Below are 15,994 nucleotides of genomic sequence, written 5' to 3' on the forward strand. Positions count from 1 at the left end.
GCAGCAGTATATCATTTGCTGTTTCTGTTTCTTAACACTCTATATAAATCACCATCTTCTGCCTGCAGCGTACAATTTAACATTTCAACACATCATAGAATGCTAGCACTGGAAAGGACCTTGAGAGGTCATTGAGTCCATCCCTCTGCCCTCATGGCAGGACCAAGCACTGTCTAGACCATGGGTGTCCAACCTTTTGGCTTGCCTGGGCCGCATTGAGTGAAAAGGAATTGTCTTGGGCCGCGTATAAAACATATCATATAGTTAATGTATATAAATCACATAAATAATGTTAAAAGTTTACGATCTCGTGGAGCCGCATTACTAGCTGTCCAGGGCCGCATGCGGCCCATGGGCTGCAGGTTGGACAGGCCTGGTCTAGACCATCCCTGATAGACATTTATCTAAGCTATTTTTAAATATCTCCAGAGATCGAGATTCCACAACCTCCCTAGGCAATTTATTCCAGTGTTTCACCACCCTGACAGTTAGGAACTTTTTCCTAATGTCCAACCTAAACTCCTCTTGCTGCAGTTTAAGCCCATTGCTTCTTGTTCTACCCTCAGAAGCCAAAAAGAAGAAGTTTTTTCCCTCTTCCTTATGACACCCTTTTAGATACCTGAAAACAGCTATTCTCTCTCCCCCCTCAATCTTCTCTTTTTCCAAACCAAACAAGCCCAGTTCTTTCAGCCTTTTTTCATAGGTCATGTTCTCTAGACCTGCGATCATTCTTGTTGCTCTCCTCTGGACCCTTTCCAATTTCTCCACATCCTTCTTGAAATGCGGCACCCAGAACTGGACACAATACTCCAACTGAGGCCCAATCAGCGCAGAGTAGTGTGAAAGAATGATTTCTCATGTCTTCCTCACAATGCACCTGTTTATGCATCCCAGAATCACGTTTGCTTTTTTTTTTTTTTTTTTTGCGCAGCACCACACTGTTGACTCATATTTAACTTGTGGTCCACTATAACCCCTAGATCCCTTTCTGCCATACTCCTTCCTAGACAGTAACTTCCCATTCTGTATGTGTGAAACTGATTGCTCCTTTCTAAGTGGAGCACTTTGCATTTGTCTTTATTGAACTTCATCCTGTTTACCTCCGACCATTTCTCCAGTTTGTCCAGATCATTTTGAATTTTGATCCTATCCTCCAAAGCAGTTGAGCAAGAGTATATCCTTAGTTGTCAGTCAGCTTACAAAGTTCTGCCATCACCTCATGAAAACTTGGTTAGCAAATGCATTTAAATTGATTTGTTGAGGATGCTCATTAGGGCTGCCAGCTGTCTAATGACACAAACATCCTTGCTCCATCCCATTGCTTTCCTTAACACTTCTCTGAAGCCCTGATCACTTCATCTATCTTGCCTCTGTCAATTGCTTTCCACACCTTCACTCACTTTCATTTGGATGGGTCTGGGATTGGGCTCAGGCTTGGTGCAAGTGGTTTGAGTGTAGGAGGGGTTGGGATGTGGGAAGGGGTGCAGAATGTTGTCTGCGGGCTGGGGAAGGAGGTTTGGGTAAGGGAGGGCATCAGGATGTGAGCTCTGCCTGGGTGGCACTTAGCTCTGTTGCACTTCTGCCCACGGTAAGGCAGGCTAGGAGACAGCTCTAGCCCTCTGCTGCTCCTGAAAGTGGCCAGGTGACTCCACATACTGCCAAGACAATGGCAGTAGTGGAGTCATTGCTCAGGATGGGGACAACACGCAGAGACCCCCTGCCTCCTTCCCCAGCCTAGGGGCTGCAGAGAGGGGGATGTGCCAGCTGCTTCCAGGAGCTGCACAGAGCCAGTGCATGTAGAGAGCCTGCCTTAGCTTTACTGCACAACAACCTTTAATAGCTGATCTCCCCCTGCAGCACAGAGGAGGGTGGAACAGCCCATCTTGAATGCAGGGGTGAGGAACAGACAACATGAAAGGGAGGAGATGCAGGACAGAGGGAAAAGGAATAGGAACAAAAAGGGGGACAGGAGACAAAGAAGGGTGGACAACAAAAACAACAATGGGGAATAGGATCAATAACAGAGAAAGGGAGAAGAGTATGAGTAGGACCAGAAGGGTGTGTCTACACTTGCATTCCTCTTTCGAAAGAGGTATGCAAATGAGGTGGATATTTGCACACTCATTTCAAAAGAGCTTCTTTTGAAAGAAGAAAACCAGTGTAGATGCTGCTGTTTTGAAAGTAAACCCTATCTTCGAAAGAATCCTTCCTCCCATTAAATAACTGCACACAGAAGATAACGGACTTTTACTGAAACTGGTTTGTCTTTTATTTCAAATGGCACTGGACCATGCCATAGATCTAAAAACTTTCAAGACCTGAGATAAAACTGTACCATTTAGCGTACAGGATGGACACCACTCACTGAGCAGATGTGTATTCCATGTTTCTTTTTATTCTTAGCATTTAATGTATGACACACACCCAGGCCCATGGAATGGATAATTGTTCATTTCCTTATGGATTTTCCTATGATAGTCCCACTATAGCATCTTAATGCTTTATAAAAATTTAATGCCTATACCTTCATTGTACCCATGTAAGGTAAGATAGTATTCCAATTTTTGATACATGAAACTGAAGCACTGAGACTAAGGACAAAATTGTCAAACATAGCAACTAACACTGTATGCCCATGCTGAGAAGCTAAGGGCCTGACTTTTATAAATACTAGGCATTAGACAGCACTTCATATATCCATAGCACTGCTGCCGATTTCCCTCAGCCAGAAGTGCTCAGCACTCCTACAAAATCACACCCCAGATGACCAAGCTAGATACCAAGAAAATGGGGAATATAGTGGTTACTTGTACAATTTTTGGTTTACATGACTCGCCCAGCATCACATAGGAATCCTCGGGCCCAGGCAGAGACAGAATATAACTCTCCAGGGGGACATTCTGTTGGTTCACTTAACACATTACTCAGCCCACCTTACGTTTTACCATCCTTTCAGCTCCCTCCTCATCATACAGTGTGCATCTTCCAACTTCTTAAACCAAGGAGGCAGGAGTCCTATACACAGCAGCTTATTTCATAACACAACTCCATAGCAGCTCCATCCTGTGCAATGAATGAAAGACATCCTATGGAAAAAATAGTTTGCAATTATATCATTTAAGACTGTATTACAACACATATACACATAAGGATCAAATTAAGGTTGCACCGTTAACCTGAAAAATGGCTTTTCCTAACTTTTAAGTGACTGACTTTTTAACTTTAATATTTTTAATTTTTTTAAATATAATCTCTTAAAAGTATTCAATACGTAGAAAGAATTACATATCATTCTTGAGCAGCAAACCATTTTCTCTAGATTACTTTGAACTGCTAGAGGCAAATTCCTGATTTCAAACCCTACCAGTAATATCTAGTGTCAGCCTCTAGTATTAGACTATTACACATTTTTATGAGCGATGAAAACCACATATGCATTTATGTTTTACTTTTCTCACACTTTATTTGCATGTAATTTTACAGTTTCTACTTCACATCACACATTTATTGCTTCTCTTGCACAAAAGTTTGACAAGGGCAATTGCCTTGCATTGCATTTTGGAACGCTGGAACTTGTGCCAGTAAAATCCACAGAATATATTGTAGATCAATTTAACATAAATAGAGCTGATAATTAAATTGCTGTTTACTTCACTACAAAATTTACAACTTTGAAAACAATAATTGGTTCCAATCATTACAACTCTTCAGTATACTTTTTTAAGCAGAGAGGGATACGTTTATGGCATATTAGTGCACAATGAATTAAGTGGGGGGAAGTTGTGACACTATATAGCACAGTTGCATATGGTATTTGACTTTCATATATCTGTTAGAGGGAACACATGAACAGTTGGGATGTTCATGAACTCCTTTTAATGTGTGAAATCTATCAAAAGACTTTGATTTCTCATCATGGTATGTCATGCTGTCCCACTCATTATTTTGTTTTTGAAATACTTCCAATGCCCATTTTTGTTAGTGTGGGCACAAATATTCAGCAATTTAGAAGACAGAATTTACAAGATGACTGACGTATAAAACTATGAATTAATAAAACTTCTTGTGGACATTCTCTCTGTTGACTGTTTCTAAAGTGGAACACTTGAAACCGGAAATCAAAATAAAACCTCATTTTGGAGCATGCACAAATATGTAGGTCAATGTGTTTTAGTTACTGTACGAAAATAAAGCATTTTGCTTTACATCTGTATTGTCTTTTCACAGTTTAAATGAATACTTTCATACAATATGTATATACAGAATCTTATTCCTTACTATGCTAGATTTCTTTTAAAGAAATCACTTTGACAACATTTTTAGCCACCAATCTAAACCATTTAATAACTTGATCAAAAAGGCTTAGCTTGAATAATATACCTTTACTTCTAATAGTGTTTCTTCCCTGGTAAGCAAAATATTTTTTAAAATTATGGAAGTGCATGATCAACATTACAAGTGCTCCAAGTTAAATGACAGCTTTAAAAAGTGGTGACTACAGGATCCTCAGATTTATGAAAGGATATGTAAAGGAATAAATACTCTTTTCAAAATAGTTTCACTTACTCTACCATTTTAGTAAACATAGAAGTACTTAGTACTGACAGAGCACTTCTCACCTCAAGATGGTTTGCAAAAGGTAGGTATGTATCATGAGCCCCAACTTTTAGATGTGGAATCTGAGAAACACAAAGTGAAATGATTTGCCTAAGATCACAAAACACATAAATGGAGTGTCATGACTGGAACCCAAGTGAGGTATGTCTCAGCCTATCCAGTAGCTTTTAAGACTTTACTGTGCAATTGTCATTAAACAAATGTGACAGTGGACCACATCCTTACAGATTTTCTCCTCATTGATTTGATTGGAAAACTGCACACGCTAGGCATACCTTGGAATTTGCTGCAAAATAGAATCCCATAGACACAACTGCTTTTTGTCAGAGTATTTATATTTTATTTCAACAAGCTTGTTCTCTTTCTCCCTAACAGAAGATGATGATCTATGCTGAATATTTGAATTCCAAAATCACAAAAAAGATTCAAAGAAATTGCTGAAATCAGAGCAAGAATACTTTTGGTACAACATTGTTCCTGGTAAGACACTGGAAATGAGAGTTTAATTGAGAATGCCAGATGCTCTGTTCTAAAATGTAACCATTGTAACATCAGAAATGCAATGACGTGTTTTTATTTCTACCTCTTTCAAATATTGTTTCCTTGAATTATATTTTAGAATCTTAAGAGCATGGTAATTATATGTAAATATTAATCCCATATTTGAATGACCTAATATTACTATGTTTAGTTCAAAAAGCATCCATAGTGTGAATTCTGTGATGCTGATATGGTAGATCTCCACATTTTGCTTCCGCAGTGATGGGTATGAAGATCTTCAGTTCGAGATATCCATATTCTGAAGCACAATAGCTACTCTGCTTGGAATGTACACCTAATAAAAGAATGAAAAGAACAGAACGAGTCACACCTGACAGGATTTTTTTTTACTGGGGCTCTATAAATCACTACATAAACAGACATTTGAGAAGAAAACATTTTTGAAGTGTATAATTATTGATTGCACAATCTCCAATATCACAGTCAGACTGGGCAATCTTAAACTTTCATTGTAGAATTCCCCCACTTACTTAAGATCAGTCACATATTTTATGCATCTACCACTAGAGGGCTCCATTTGATTTACAATGACCAATTGAAGAAACGAGAACACCTAGGTCAACAGATTGCACTGTGATAAATTGCAAACTCTTACCACAGCATTGGAATGGTATTGTGTTGTGAATTAAAGCTGCCCCAAGGTCTGTGATGTCATTTCACCCAGGTAAATACAACACAGCAATGCATTTTTAATCATTCTGACACCTATTGAATATCAGTACCTGATGAACAAAATGTTGAACATACAAATTGATTCCAGCTGATCACTATTAAATTCTGATTTTCAAGTCAAATGATGACTTTATTTAAACTTTACACTTGATTATGATAAACAAATATACTTCTTTAAAATGACGCTATTATATGACATTCCTTCCAAGATTCATAATGGAAAAAAAATAAAGCCATGACATGTACTTTCTACCAAATATTTTGCTGTGTGGCACTCTAACGATGGACAAATACAGCTGATTATACATGCGGAACAACCAATTGAAATGCAATTATAAAAAGCAATGGTTGATAGATATTGGTTTCAGTTTGACAACGTCCTGGTTTAGGTCCTTTTCCTTTCTCTTGGCATGTTCAGAATTATGCTATTTTCAGCCATGTTATCGCCAAATAAGAGCCTGATCAGCCGTACTGAAAGGCTTTCCTAGTTTGCCACTGAAATGAAAGGTGTAAAAAGCTGGGGGCGGGATGAGAGAAAAAGGAAAAGAAAAGAACAGTTGATCTTCATTGAACCTGATTGCAACATGTACAACGCATCTCATCTGCCACCAAGAAACAGTGATATCCCCTAAGGTTTTATTGATAAATTACTCAGAAATCTGTTCAGGACAAGAGGAAATACCAGATAAAGTTGGTTAGCATTAAGCAGAACACAGAACAAGGTTTAGAAGTTGTGGATTTACATAGAAATTCATTATGTGGATTTTTGTTACAGATAATTTCCAATAAAAATTATCCCAGAGATATGGGAAATTACCATTTGCAAATGACACAAAAAAGTGTGAGAAAGGGAATAATAATGATTATTCAAGCTACTGTCAAAGACCAACTCATTACAAATACAAATACTATGGACAACATGAGCTCATGGGAATAAGGGGACTTCGAAGGAGGCGGGGCCCTTTCGAAAAGGAGCCCTGTCTGGACGCGCCGCGCGGCGGCAAGGCACGTCAATTTCGAAGCGCTGCTGCCGCCCGCATGCTAATGAAGCGCTGAATATGCATTTCAGCGCTTCATTAGTAAACTTCGAAATGGCCATTTGCATGGCCATTTCGAAGTTTGGGGCACGTGTAGACGTAGCCACCATGTGTTAATGTGTTGAATTTGAATATGTACTCTAATACAGAAATCTCTCCTTCCAATCTGTTAATAAATTCTATTTGCTCCAGGGCACAACTTCTCAGGTCTTTAACAGAATGGCCCACTCCACTGAAGTGTTCACTGACCAGCTTATGTGTATTGAGTTTCTTGATGTCTGCTCTTTGTCCATTTATTCTTTGGTGAAGGTTTTTCCGAGTCTGTTCAATGTACATAGTGTCAGGGCACTGTTGGCACATAACAGCATGTATAATGTTGTTGGAAGTGCATGAGAATGTGCCTTTGATCTTGTAACTAACATGGTTAGGTCCAGTGATGTCATCCCCAAAATAAGTGTGTGAACAAATTTGGCAGCGGGGTTTGTTGCAAGGAAAAGTTCCAGGCTTCATATTACTGTAACATAGCCTGTGACTGCTGGTGAGAATCTCTCTCAGTTATGAGGTTGCCTATGGGAAAGAACAGGCATGTCACCTAGAGCCTTCTGGAGTGTAGCATCCTGATCCAGAGGATTTTTATGATGCATTGCAGGGGTTTGAGTTGGGGGGCTATAGGTGATGACAAGTGGTGTTCTGTTGTTGCCCTTCTTGGGTCTATCTTGAAGTAGCTGGTTTCTGGGTATTCATCTGACCCTGTCAATTTGTTTTTTTACTTCTCCTGGTGGGTAATTCAGTTCTCTCATGTAGAATAGTCCTCCCACCTCTCACCCCCTTTCTTCAATCCTATGTGACCTGTCAGTTTTTGTTGCCTTTTTTTTTGCTCCTCTACGCTTATAAATGTCAGTCTGTTTTGGAAATGAGATTGGTCTGATGATGTGCGTCTGTCCCACAAAAGCTCATCACCAAATAAATCATTTTGTTTGTCTTTGAAGTGCTACATTTCTGCTCCTTTGTTTTGTTGGAGTACAGACTAACATGGCTACCACTCTGTTACTATGCTTATCTGTTGTAAACTGGCTTAACTCAATTGACATCAGTGGAATTATGGCAATTAACTGTGCCCATGTAATCCTGTTTCATTTCTACAAACCTGAATTGTAAATATGCTTTCAAAGGCCGTTTTAGCATTTTGGTCATGTGCCATATTTAGACAGCTTGAAACCAAGTCTTCCATTTATTTGGTGCAGCTCAGGGACCCCTACTGTACTTCACTCTCCTCACCCTATATGCTCAACTGCTGATTTAGAAGAATCATTTCTAGTTATCATCTCCATGATTTTTCACAATTCACCCGCTCTGCTTAATCACAGCTGTGACAAATATGTGGACATCTATTCACTGAAAACTAAAAACACACCGATGGATTTCACACAGGTTATGTAGCACCCTTCAGGTGTTCAACAAAATGTTAAATCACAGTAAATCAGCTGAGAGCAAATACAAACAAACACAGCTATCGACAAAAATTCACTCTAGAGCTAGAAGTTACAGTAGAAGTTATTCAGATGATTCCACCCCCCCCCCAAAAAAAAAAAAAAAAGGCAGACACAGGTAATAAGAGATCTCATTTTAAAAGGGAAATTATGCTATTGCAGAGACTATTGTGTAGCAACTGCTGGCACATGCTGACTTTTTAATGGCCATCATATTATACACACTATAACCAAACACAAAGGACATGACTGACCTCCTGAAGTTTGTATGTTTAACATTCAGTGGGACTACTCTTATAACAATCAACTTCCGAGGGAAATATTCATCATTCTGAAAAAAGCACAATGTGTCCAGCCAGGTGGAAGTTATAACGTTACACTAATACAGATGTATAGAAATCTGACAATGCAGTTACAACTATTTGATGGCTACAAAACTCTTGTAGTATCAAACGCCTTCCAAAGGAGGTGCACAATAAAAGCCAACAAGAGAAGAACCAATTAGCAGAAGAAAATAAAGGAACAGGTTTCTAATGTGGGTTTGCAATCAATGAACCTGAGCTATGTAATGTCCTTGGGCATTTGAGATTGAGTTATTGCAGATTGTGCTCAGTGCTGGGGTGAGGAAGGCGAAAGAAAGATAGGTTTGACTAAGTCACCCTTTCACATCACTAACTGGCAACATTGCAAGTTTGTGGAATCACTGGGATGTTCTAACTTATCCTTGCTAGAATGACTGTCTAGTAATCATTTAGCCTTTAACACATACTCTATTCCTGAGCTTTCTTTATGGCACTGAGGGTTCCTCATTGCCAAGGAAATCCTCAGCTGTCCATTTTAGGGCATCTTAATAGGGATACAGAAAAACTCTGGTAGTGTGAAACATCTTTTACAGCCCTCTGTAAAATCAGGGATGTGACTCAGGCCCCATATCTTCAGAAAACACATGCTTGTTAGATATCTTCAAACTGTCCCAGGTAACCAATATAAAATCTATTCACCTAAGCAAATCATTTTTAAGGGAGTAAATTTTCATTCAGGGAAGGAATCTTCCTTTCCCTCTTTAGAATATGAAACTGTTTGGCTACTACGGTGATGAGGGCTGAACACAAACCTAATTGGAATACAGTAGCCTAATACTGAGGGAACCTAGGCTACATCTACACTATAAAATACATTTGAATTTATTAAAGTTGACTTTGTAATACTGGGTTTTATAAAGTGAAAGTGGAGCTTCCACACTTCCCTATAAAGTTGACTTAGGCTGCGTCTACACTACCTCTACCTTTTGGAAGGGGTATGTAAATACTGCGGATCAGAAATGATAATGAGCCATTGATATGAATATTCAACACATCAATTTGCATAAAGGCAGCCACCCAGAGCACCAAAAGTGCTGCCCCACACAAAGATACAGTGCAGAAGTTTCTCAGACTCTCCTGCCACATCCTGTGCAGGGAAAAATACTTCACTCTCTGCAGGGGAGGACATGCTGCCCCGCTGTCTGGTCGCAACAACTAAGCTGCCACATGGTGTAGTGGGGTGGGGATTAGCCAGCTAGCCAAACTGAGACCCTGGCTTTCCTGATGGCTCCAAGCTGGGGCTCTCTGAAGTGGCTAGATGCAGTTACCATGCTGATCATAAAGAAATAAATTCAAAATCCCAGGCTTCCTCTTTCCTACTTCCTGCACACCTGGAGGTGAAAGCGGACAGAACGTACACCTGTGGGGCATTGTGGGATATCTACAGGATACCTCTGGAGGCCAATAAAATCTATTTAAAAGGAGTGCTATTTCCTCACCAGCATTAATCCAACCTCTTAAATTCAAACTTGGTTTTACACCACACAGGATGATCAGCACAAGAATGTTCAACTCAAATTCAAACTTATTGTATTTGCACTGAAGACAGTTGCGCTGTAAAAATCGAGCTAAGAGCCTTAAAATCGACTTTCTGCTCTAGTGCAAACATAGCCCTAGTTTCGCTGCATGGGACCTAGTTAGTTACCACCTAGTATCGATGCCTCCATTCCTGGGCAAAGTCAAAAGAGAAGTTTGCCAAAGGCCATTAACAAGTTCCTTTAACTAACGCCTGTATCTTAGTTCCTCCACAATCTGGATTCAGGGAAGAATCAGGAGCTAGAAATAGCATCTGTGGAATTGTTGGATGATTTCCTTTTGTTGATGCATAGAGTCCAGACAGCCAGTCTCGTCCTCTCTGGAACTTCTGACATTACTAATGATGAGTAAGGCTATGATTTAATCATGGGTATCAGCAAAAGTCATGGATAACTCGCAGGCAAGAAAAATAAAAAAACCATGGCCTGTGACCTGTCTAGGATTTATATTACAAATACCACAACCAAATTTTTGGACAGAGGGACTACTGGTAAATGGGGCACCAGCTGCCGGAGAGAGAAGAAGGGAAAAGCCCCAGGTGTCCAACTGTTGCTCTCAGTGGTCAGCTGTTGCTCTGGGTGACCCAGAACTGCTGTCAGAAGCCACCGAGCTGCAGCTGCCTCTGCTGCCCCTGGTCTGCTGCTCATACACTCCCTGGGACCATGTGCTCATGCAGCCCTGGGGTCAAGCATTTTGGCTGCTGCAGAAGTCATGGAAGTCTCAGAATCCATGACTTCTGCAATCTCTGACAGGCACAGTTCCCCAATCATAAAGTACCACTGACTGTTTCTTTTTTTCTTTGAAGGCAGTTGCAAATGTCCAAGGGAATGCATTGAACTGAGCCATTCCCAGACGTGGACAAATTCTCTGCCTGTTGCTATTCAACATTGGTGTGCACCCATTGGCAAAACTGGTGGCACACCCACTCACACAACTGCCAACAAGATGCACAGAATATACAGCTGTATATCCTTTACTGTATGTGGTAACACCTCACTCACCAAGACGTCCCAGTCATTGGATGAGATTAGCTCACAGAGGAGCAGCTGGTTGAAGCTAAATGAAGACAGGGGTTATGCTGGTTGGCCTCATGGTAGCAGGCCAAAACATGACAGTCGTGCCGCCTTCCTCTCTTTCCCCTGAGCCATAAAAAGAAGAGTCTATCCCAATGCCAAATTCAGAAACCTGTTTCTAAGCATAATTCATTCCCGTACACGTTAAATAGGCCACAGAACCAATGTTCCCTCTAATTTTTTCCATCTGCAGGATACATTTTTATGTGCATCAAGGCACATGTGAATGGGCACCACCAGTAGAAAAACAGAGCCTTGCTGTGGGCACTCTGTTAATCAGCTGGGTAGCATCTGAATCTCTTCTGAACCACTGTACAAGCACATACCTTACAGGGAACACTGTGCAGAACCCTGATGATGAAGCCCCTTCTCCCCATATCCCAAAGTGCCACACGTTCACAGCTCTTTGCAATGCCTGCTCCCCAGACAACAACATTTTCAACTCACCTGCCTGAGGCTTGCTCATGAGCCTGTTCTCAAACTCTCTCGCTCCTTGTTTCAGGGATCCACACTCTAGGCAAACCAACTGACTGTTTCCAGATTAGATTTGTTCCCACCCACCTCCAACCCTTTTTCTCTGATAGCTCTAACTCAAGCTTCCTGTGATAGAACTCCCTGAAGTGTGCTATCAGTCTCTCTCTCTGCCTCTGGAGTCCTAACACCCTCCCTCTAGCATACCCCTCTTAATTTGAGGCTGACTTTTCCTAACAAAACTGGTTCTTCCTAAAAGCCTATGTAGAAGCTCACCCTTAGCTTGGCAGGGTTTCCTGAAGCACAGGCTGCTTCACATAATTGTTGTAATGATTCTCTTTCTTCTGCTGATGCTATTTCTCCCTGAGTCCCTCCTTTCCCCCTCAGGCAGCTCTCATATGTCTCTTTCCTGGCTGATCCACCTGTCTCATTCTCTCTCCCATTTGTATGGCCCACGTGCCTTCTTATGGGAGGCAGCTAATCTACCACAGGAGCACTGGAGCCTGTTACCTCTTGAAAGAGCTAGTTACAGAGGGGAAAACGTGCACTATGGCTGCAAGCTTTCAGTCTCCTCTGGCTGAAGACATATTTTCACATTGATCCTAACAGGAGAAAACAGACTCTGAAACAGGGCTGTCACCTTTGAATAGATGTGGTGGAGCAACGAGGGTTACCAGCCAAAGCCATTGATTTAACAACCCCCAGCCACCAATTCCACTGCTGAGTGGTGAAGCCTGGAAAACCCCAGAGTAAGAAGAAAAACAAATTGTCTCACTGACATGCTCAATGTGTCAAAGCCATACCACCAGCAAAGCACATGATTCACCGGAGAAGCGGAGCAGGAAAGGCTTACCTTCCTCCCAGGACACTGACCAAACACTCACCTCAAACTCTCAGGAGGTGTGAGGACGGCCAGGGTTGAGAGAGGGGGTATTAAGTATACGTCTGATTTTCACTTGATGTAAATCTCTCCTAGGCTAAATTTCATGTGTATGTATGTCACATACGCATGACTCATAGAACTGGAAGGCACCTCGAGAGGTCACTGAGTCCACTCCCCTGCACTCACAGCAGAACCAAGCACCATCCCGGACAGACTTTTTTATTTATTTTTTTTAAATCTGTTTGTTCCAGACCCCTAAAGGATTGAGCTCACACTCCTGGGTTTACAAGGCCAATGCTCAAACCGCTGAACTACCCCTTAAGAAGTTTCTTTGCAAAATCTGTCCCATTTTAATTGTTACTTTCAACAAATAAATCAACTATAATTCCAAGTGCCCAAAAAGACAGCGCTCTGGGGAAAGTCCGCTCACTTTACTGGAAGGCTTGCAGGGGTTCAGCACCAGTCTCAAGTCTAAGGATAACATAAGTTGCCATATTAGGTATCTGCACCCCCCGCTGCCTGCAATGTCCCTGCAGCAATGTCTGTCTGCATGCTGATCAGAACTACCAGGAAACTTGAAAGCACAGGGGGATCCAAAGTATGGGTCCGCTGCAGATGCTTTCACTGCCTGCAAGGGAAGGATATGTGCATCAGAGAGAGTCAGACACTGCTGTAATACCATAGAACAGGGTACCACTGATGGACGCCACTAATTATGTAAATTTGATTTTTGAATACTTTCCAAGAAATGTTGTCTACTCCTAATTTAAAACCCTCTTAAAAACCACAATCTACAAAATACATTAATGTACTTAACAAAAACAATGAAGCAATCAAAAAGGATGCATAACTTAGGCAAAATGCAACTCTGTTTTTTACCCCTTGTTCTGTCTCTCCACCGTTCTCTCTTATTAACACTTCATGTTCCATGTAATTTAGTCTGGAAACGCTTTTGAAGATGACCATGTCCTTCTTTATCTGTGTATAATCCCATACCAGCTTTTTGGTGTTCTAAAACACGCAGTTTATTTTGGCTGGTGCTTGTGATTTAGGAGAAACTTATCCACATTTCAGGTGAGTTCCAGATTAACAGGAGTAAAGACCTTGATTGCACCCCTCCAAGTCTTACCTTTCTCAAGCTATCACAAATACTAAAAACTCATTTTAAACTAAAAATGAAGGTGTACCTTCTGTGGGTCCTTCACCTTTCATTTTCTTCATTTTCTCTTATTGGCCCACGGTCCTCCATTTATACTCCATTTCTGGGTTATTTAGTTCACTTACATGGTTTCAGTTATGATCTTTATCTCCACTCCCTCCAGCGTCACTTCCCTCCAATAGCAAATCTAAGTCTACCGTAGAACCTCTCCCTTTATTTTTCATCATCCATTGAAGTTAGAGAAGTAAAATCTGAACTACTGATTTACCCTTACAACCCACTCTGCCCACCACTCATTCTGACACTGAACACCCACACCATCTTTCCTGTCACTCAAACCCAGAACATGCAGCTGAAATCTTTGACTACTCCATCTCATTTATATTAAAAAATTAAGCTGTGGTCAAATGTTGAGTCTTCTTCTAAAATAGTATTTGTTGGATCCATCCCTTTCTTCCTATCCAAACCCTCACGACGCATCCATGCCCCCATTATCCTCTATGTAAGTTATAGGAGCCTAGTTTCCTTAACACCCTGCAGAATTGCCATTCAGCTCTCCAGCGCGGAGGGAGACTGCAGGGGCTCGGGCTGCACAGGGCACCTGAAGTCATAAGGATGGTCCTGCTTAAACCACATTAGACCCTTCTGTGGATGCTCTTTAATTCTGTCTGAGACCCTTTAATTCTGACCAAGATCTCTCCTCTGCATAAAACAAAACAAAATACAAAAACAAGCAAAAAAAAAAAAAAACTGGTTGCAAAGATCATTTTCTTTGTTTGTTCTTATCACTTCACCCATCTTTGAATGCCTCCCACTGTATCCTCTTTTGATTCACAAAACCAACTCCCATCATCTTGGTCTTCACTTCCAAGTTTCTTTAAAAAACTTTGCTCTTCCCCATCTGTCAGCTCTTACCTCATGACATGGACCCCTCCGCCTCCTCGTCATGTTTGTTATCTTCTCAGATTACCTCCCTTGAACTAGTCTGTAAATTGACTACCCTCTTCTTCAAAGGTCACTTCTGTTAGAAAGCTGTTAAGTAATCAGGGATCTGCTACAGAGGGTTTAAACCTCTGTCCCTAAATCAACACACACAAAAAAACCCAGGAAGGGTGGAGCTATATTAAGAAAAAAAATGTCTATTTCCAAGGACACTAGTGAAATCAGCTGGGACAAAGACATTCAGACCAGTATGTGATATAGTCTCTGAAAGATAGCTACTGATCAGTGATAGCCTGTGTATCCTTAGTGGGCCATCTGTGGCAGAAAGTAGCGTTAGGGCTTGCCTACATGGGAACACTTAGGAAAATTAATCCAAATTAATGTTTAAAGTGGATTACTTAAACCCAGGGTCATCCGCAGGCACACAGAGATTATGCAGCTGCATAGGGCACCACTAAATTTATGACACCACTTTGCCCCAAATTAAGCAGAGTCCTCTGCTGCACCTGTGTATGTCCAACACCTGTGTATGTCCAACACAGCCAGAGGCCAGTGCTGCCTGAAGCAACCCCAATTCCCTGGTCTTTGCTCCATCCCCAGGATATGGCCACCCATGCCCCTCATCCCTCAGCTCCCCACACTCCTGTCCCCTGGTCCTGTGGGCCTCCTGCTCTGCTTCCTGGTCCCATAGGCCAATCCCCCAGCCTTAAGTCCTCCCCTCCACTCTGCTCTACCTCCTGGCCCAGCAGCCCAATTCCCTCAGCCCCTCCCCCACCCCCCCACACACTCTCTCTCTCTCTCTCTCTCTGTGCCCTGGCCTAATGCCCTAGCCCCTCTGCTTCCTGGTTCCACCTTCCAGCTCTATTCCCTGGCTCTTCACAGCCTCATGGTCATATTCCCTGGTCCTCTGCCTCCTAGCCCCTGTGGCTGAATCCCTTAGTGCCCCCGACCCCAAACACAGCTCCTGCTCTGATGGCCCCCGGCTTCTGCTATCTCCCCCAACCTACACCACTGACGGACTGCACTGATCCCTGCTGCCTGTTCTCCCCACCAGCCTCTGTCCTGTTCCTGCCACCATGCCCCTCTACCCTGCAGAGTTGCTGTTCAGCTCCTCAGCAGGGAGGGAGGATGCAGGTGCCTGGGGTGCATAGGGCACCTGAAGTCATAAGGATGGTCCTGCTTAAACCACAT

At 41.9% G+C, this 15,994-nt stretch overlaps 1 protein-coding gene across 2 annotated transcripts in view; it reads right to left on the reverse strand.

Annotated features, from left to right (window-relative positions):
* Positions 1–3,418: 3,418 nt before the first annotated feature.
* GBE1 (1,4-alpha-glucan branching enzyme 1) overlaps positions 3,419–15,994 on the reverse strand; it is a 308,337-nt gene continuing 295,761 nt past the window's right edge. The window contains exon 17 of one of the 2 annotated variants that reach the window (XM_074983475.1): positions 3,419–5,452. In XM_074983475.1, coding sequence (XP_074839576.1) covers positions 5,396–5,452 — 57 coding nt within the window. In that variant the 3' untranslated portion in view covers positions 3,419–5,395. The remainder of the gene's footprint in view (positions 5,453–15,994) is intronic. The other variant, XM_074983474.1, reaches the window with a different exon arrangement.

The sequence above is a fragment of the Carettochelys insculpta genome, chromosome 1 (genome assembly GCF_033958435.1).
Source record: "Carettochelys insculpta isolate YL-2023 chromosome 1, ASM3395843v1, whole genome shotgun sequence".
Lineage (NCBI taxonomy): Eukaryota > Metazoa > Chordata > Testudines > Carettochelyidae > Carettochelys > Carettochelys insculpta.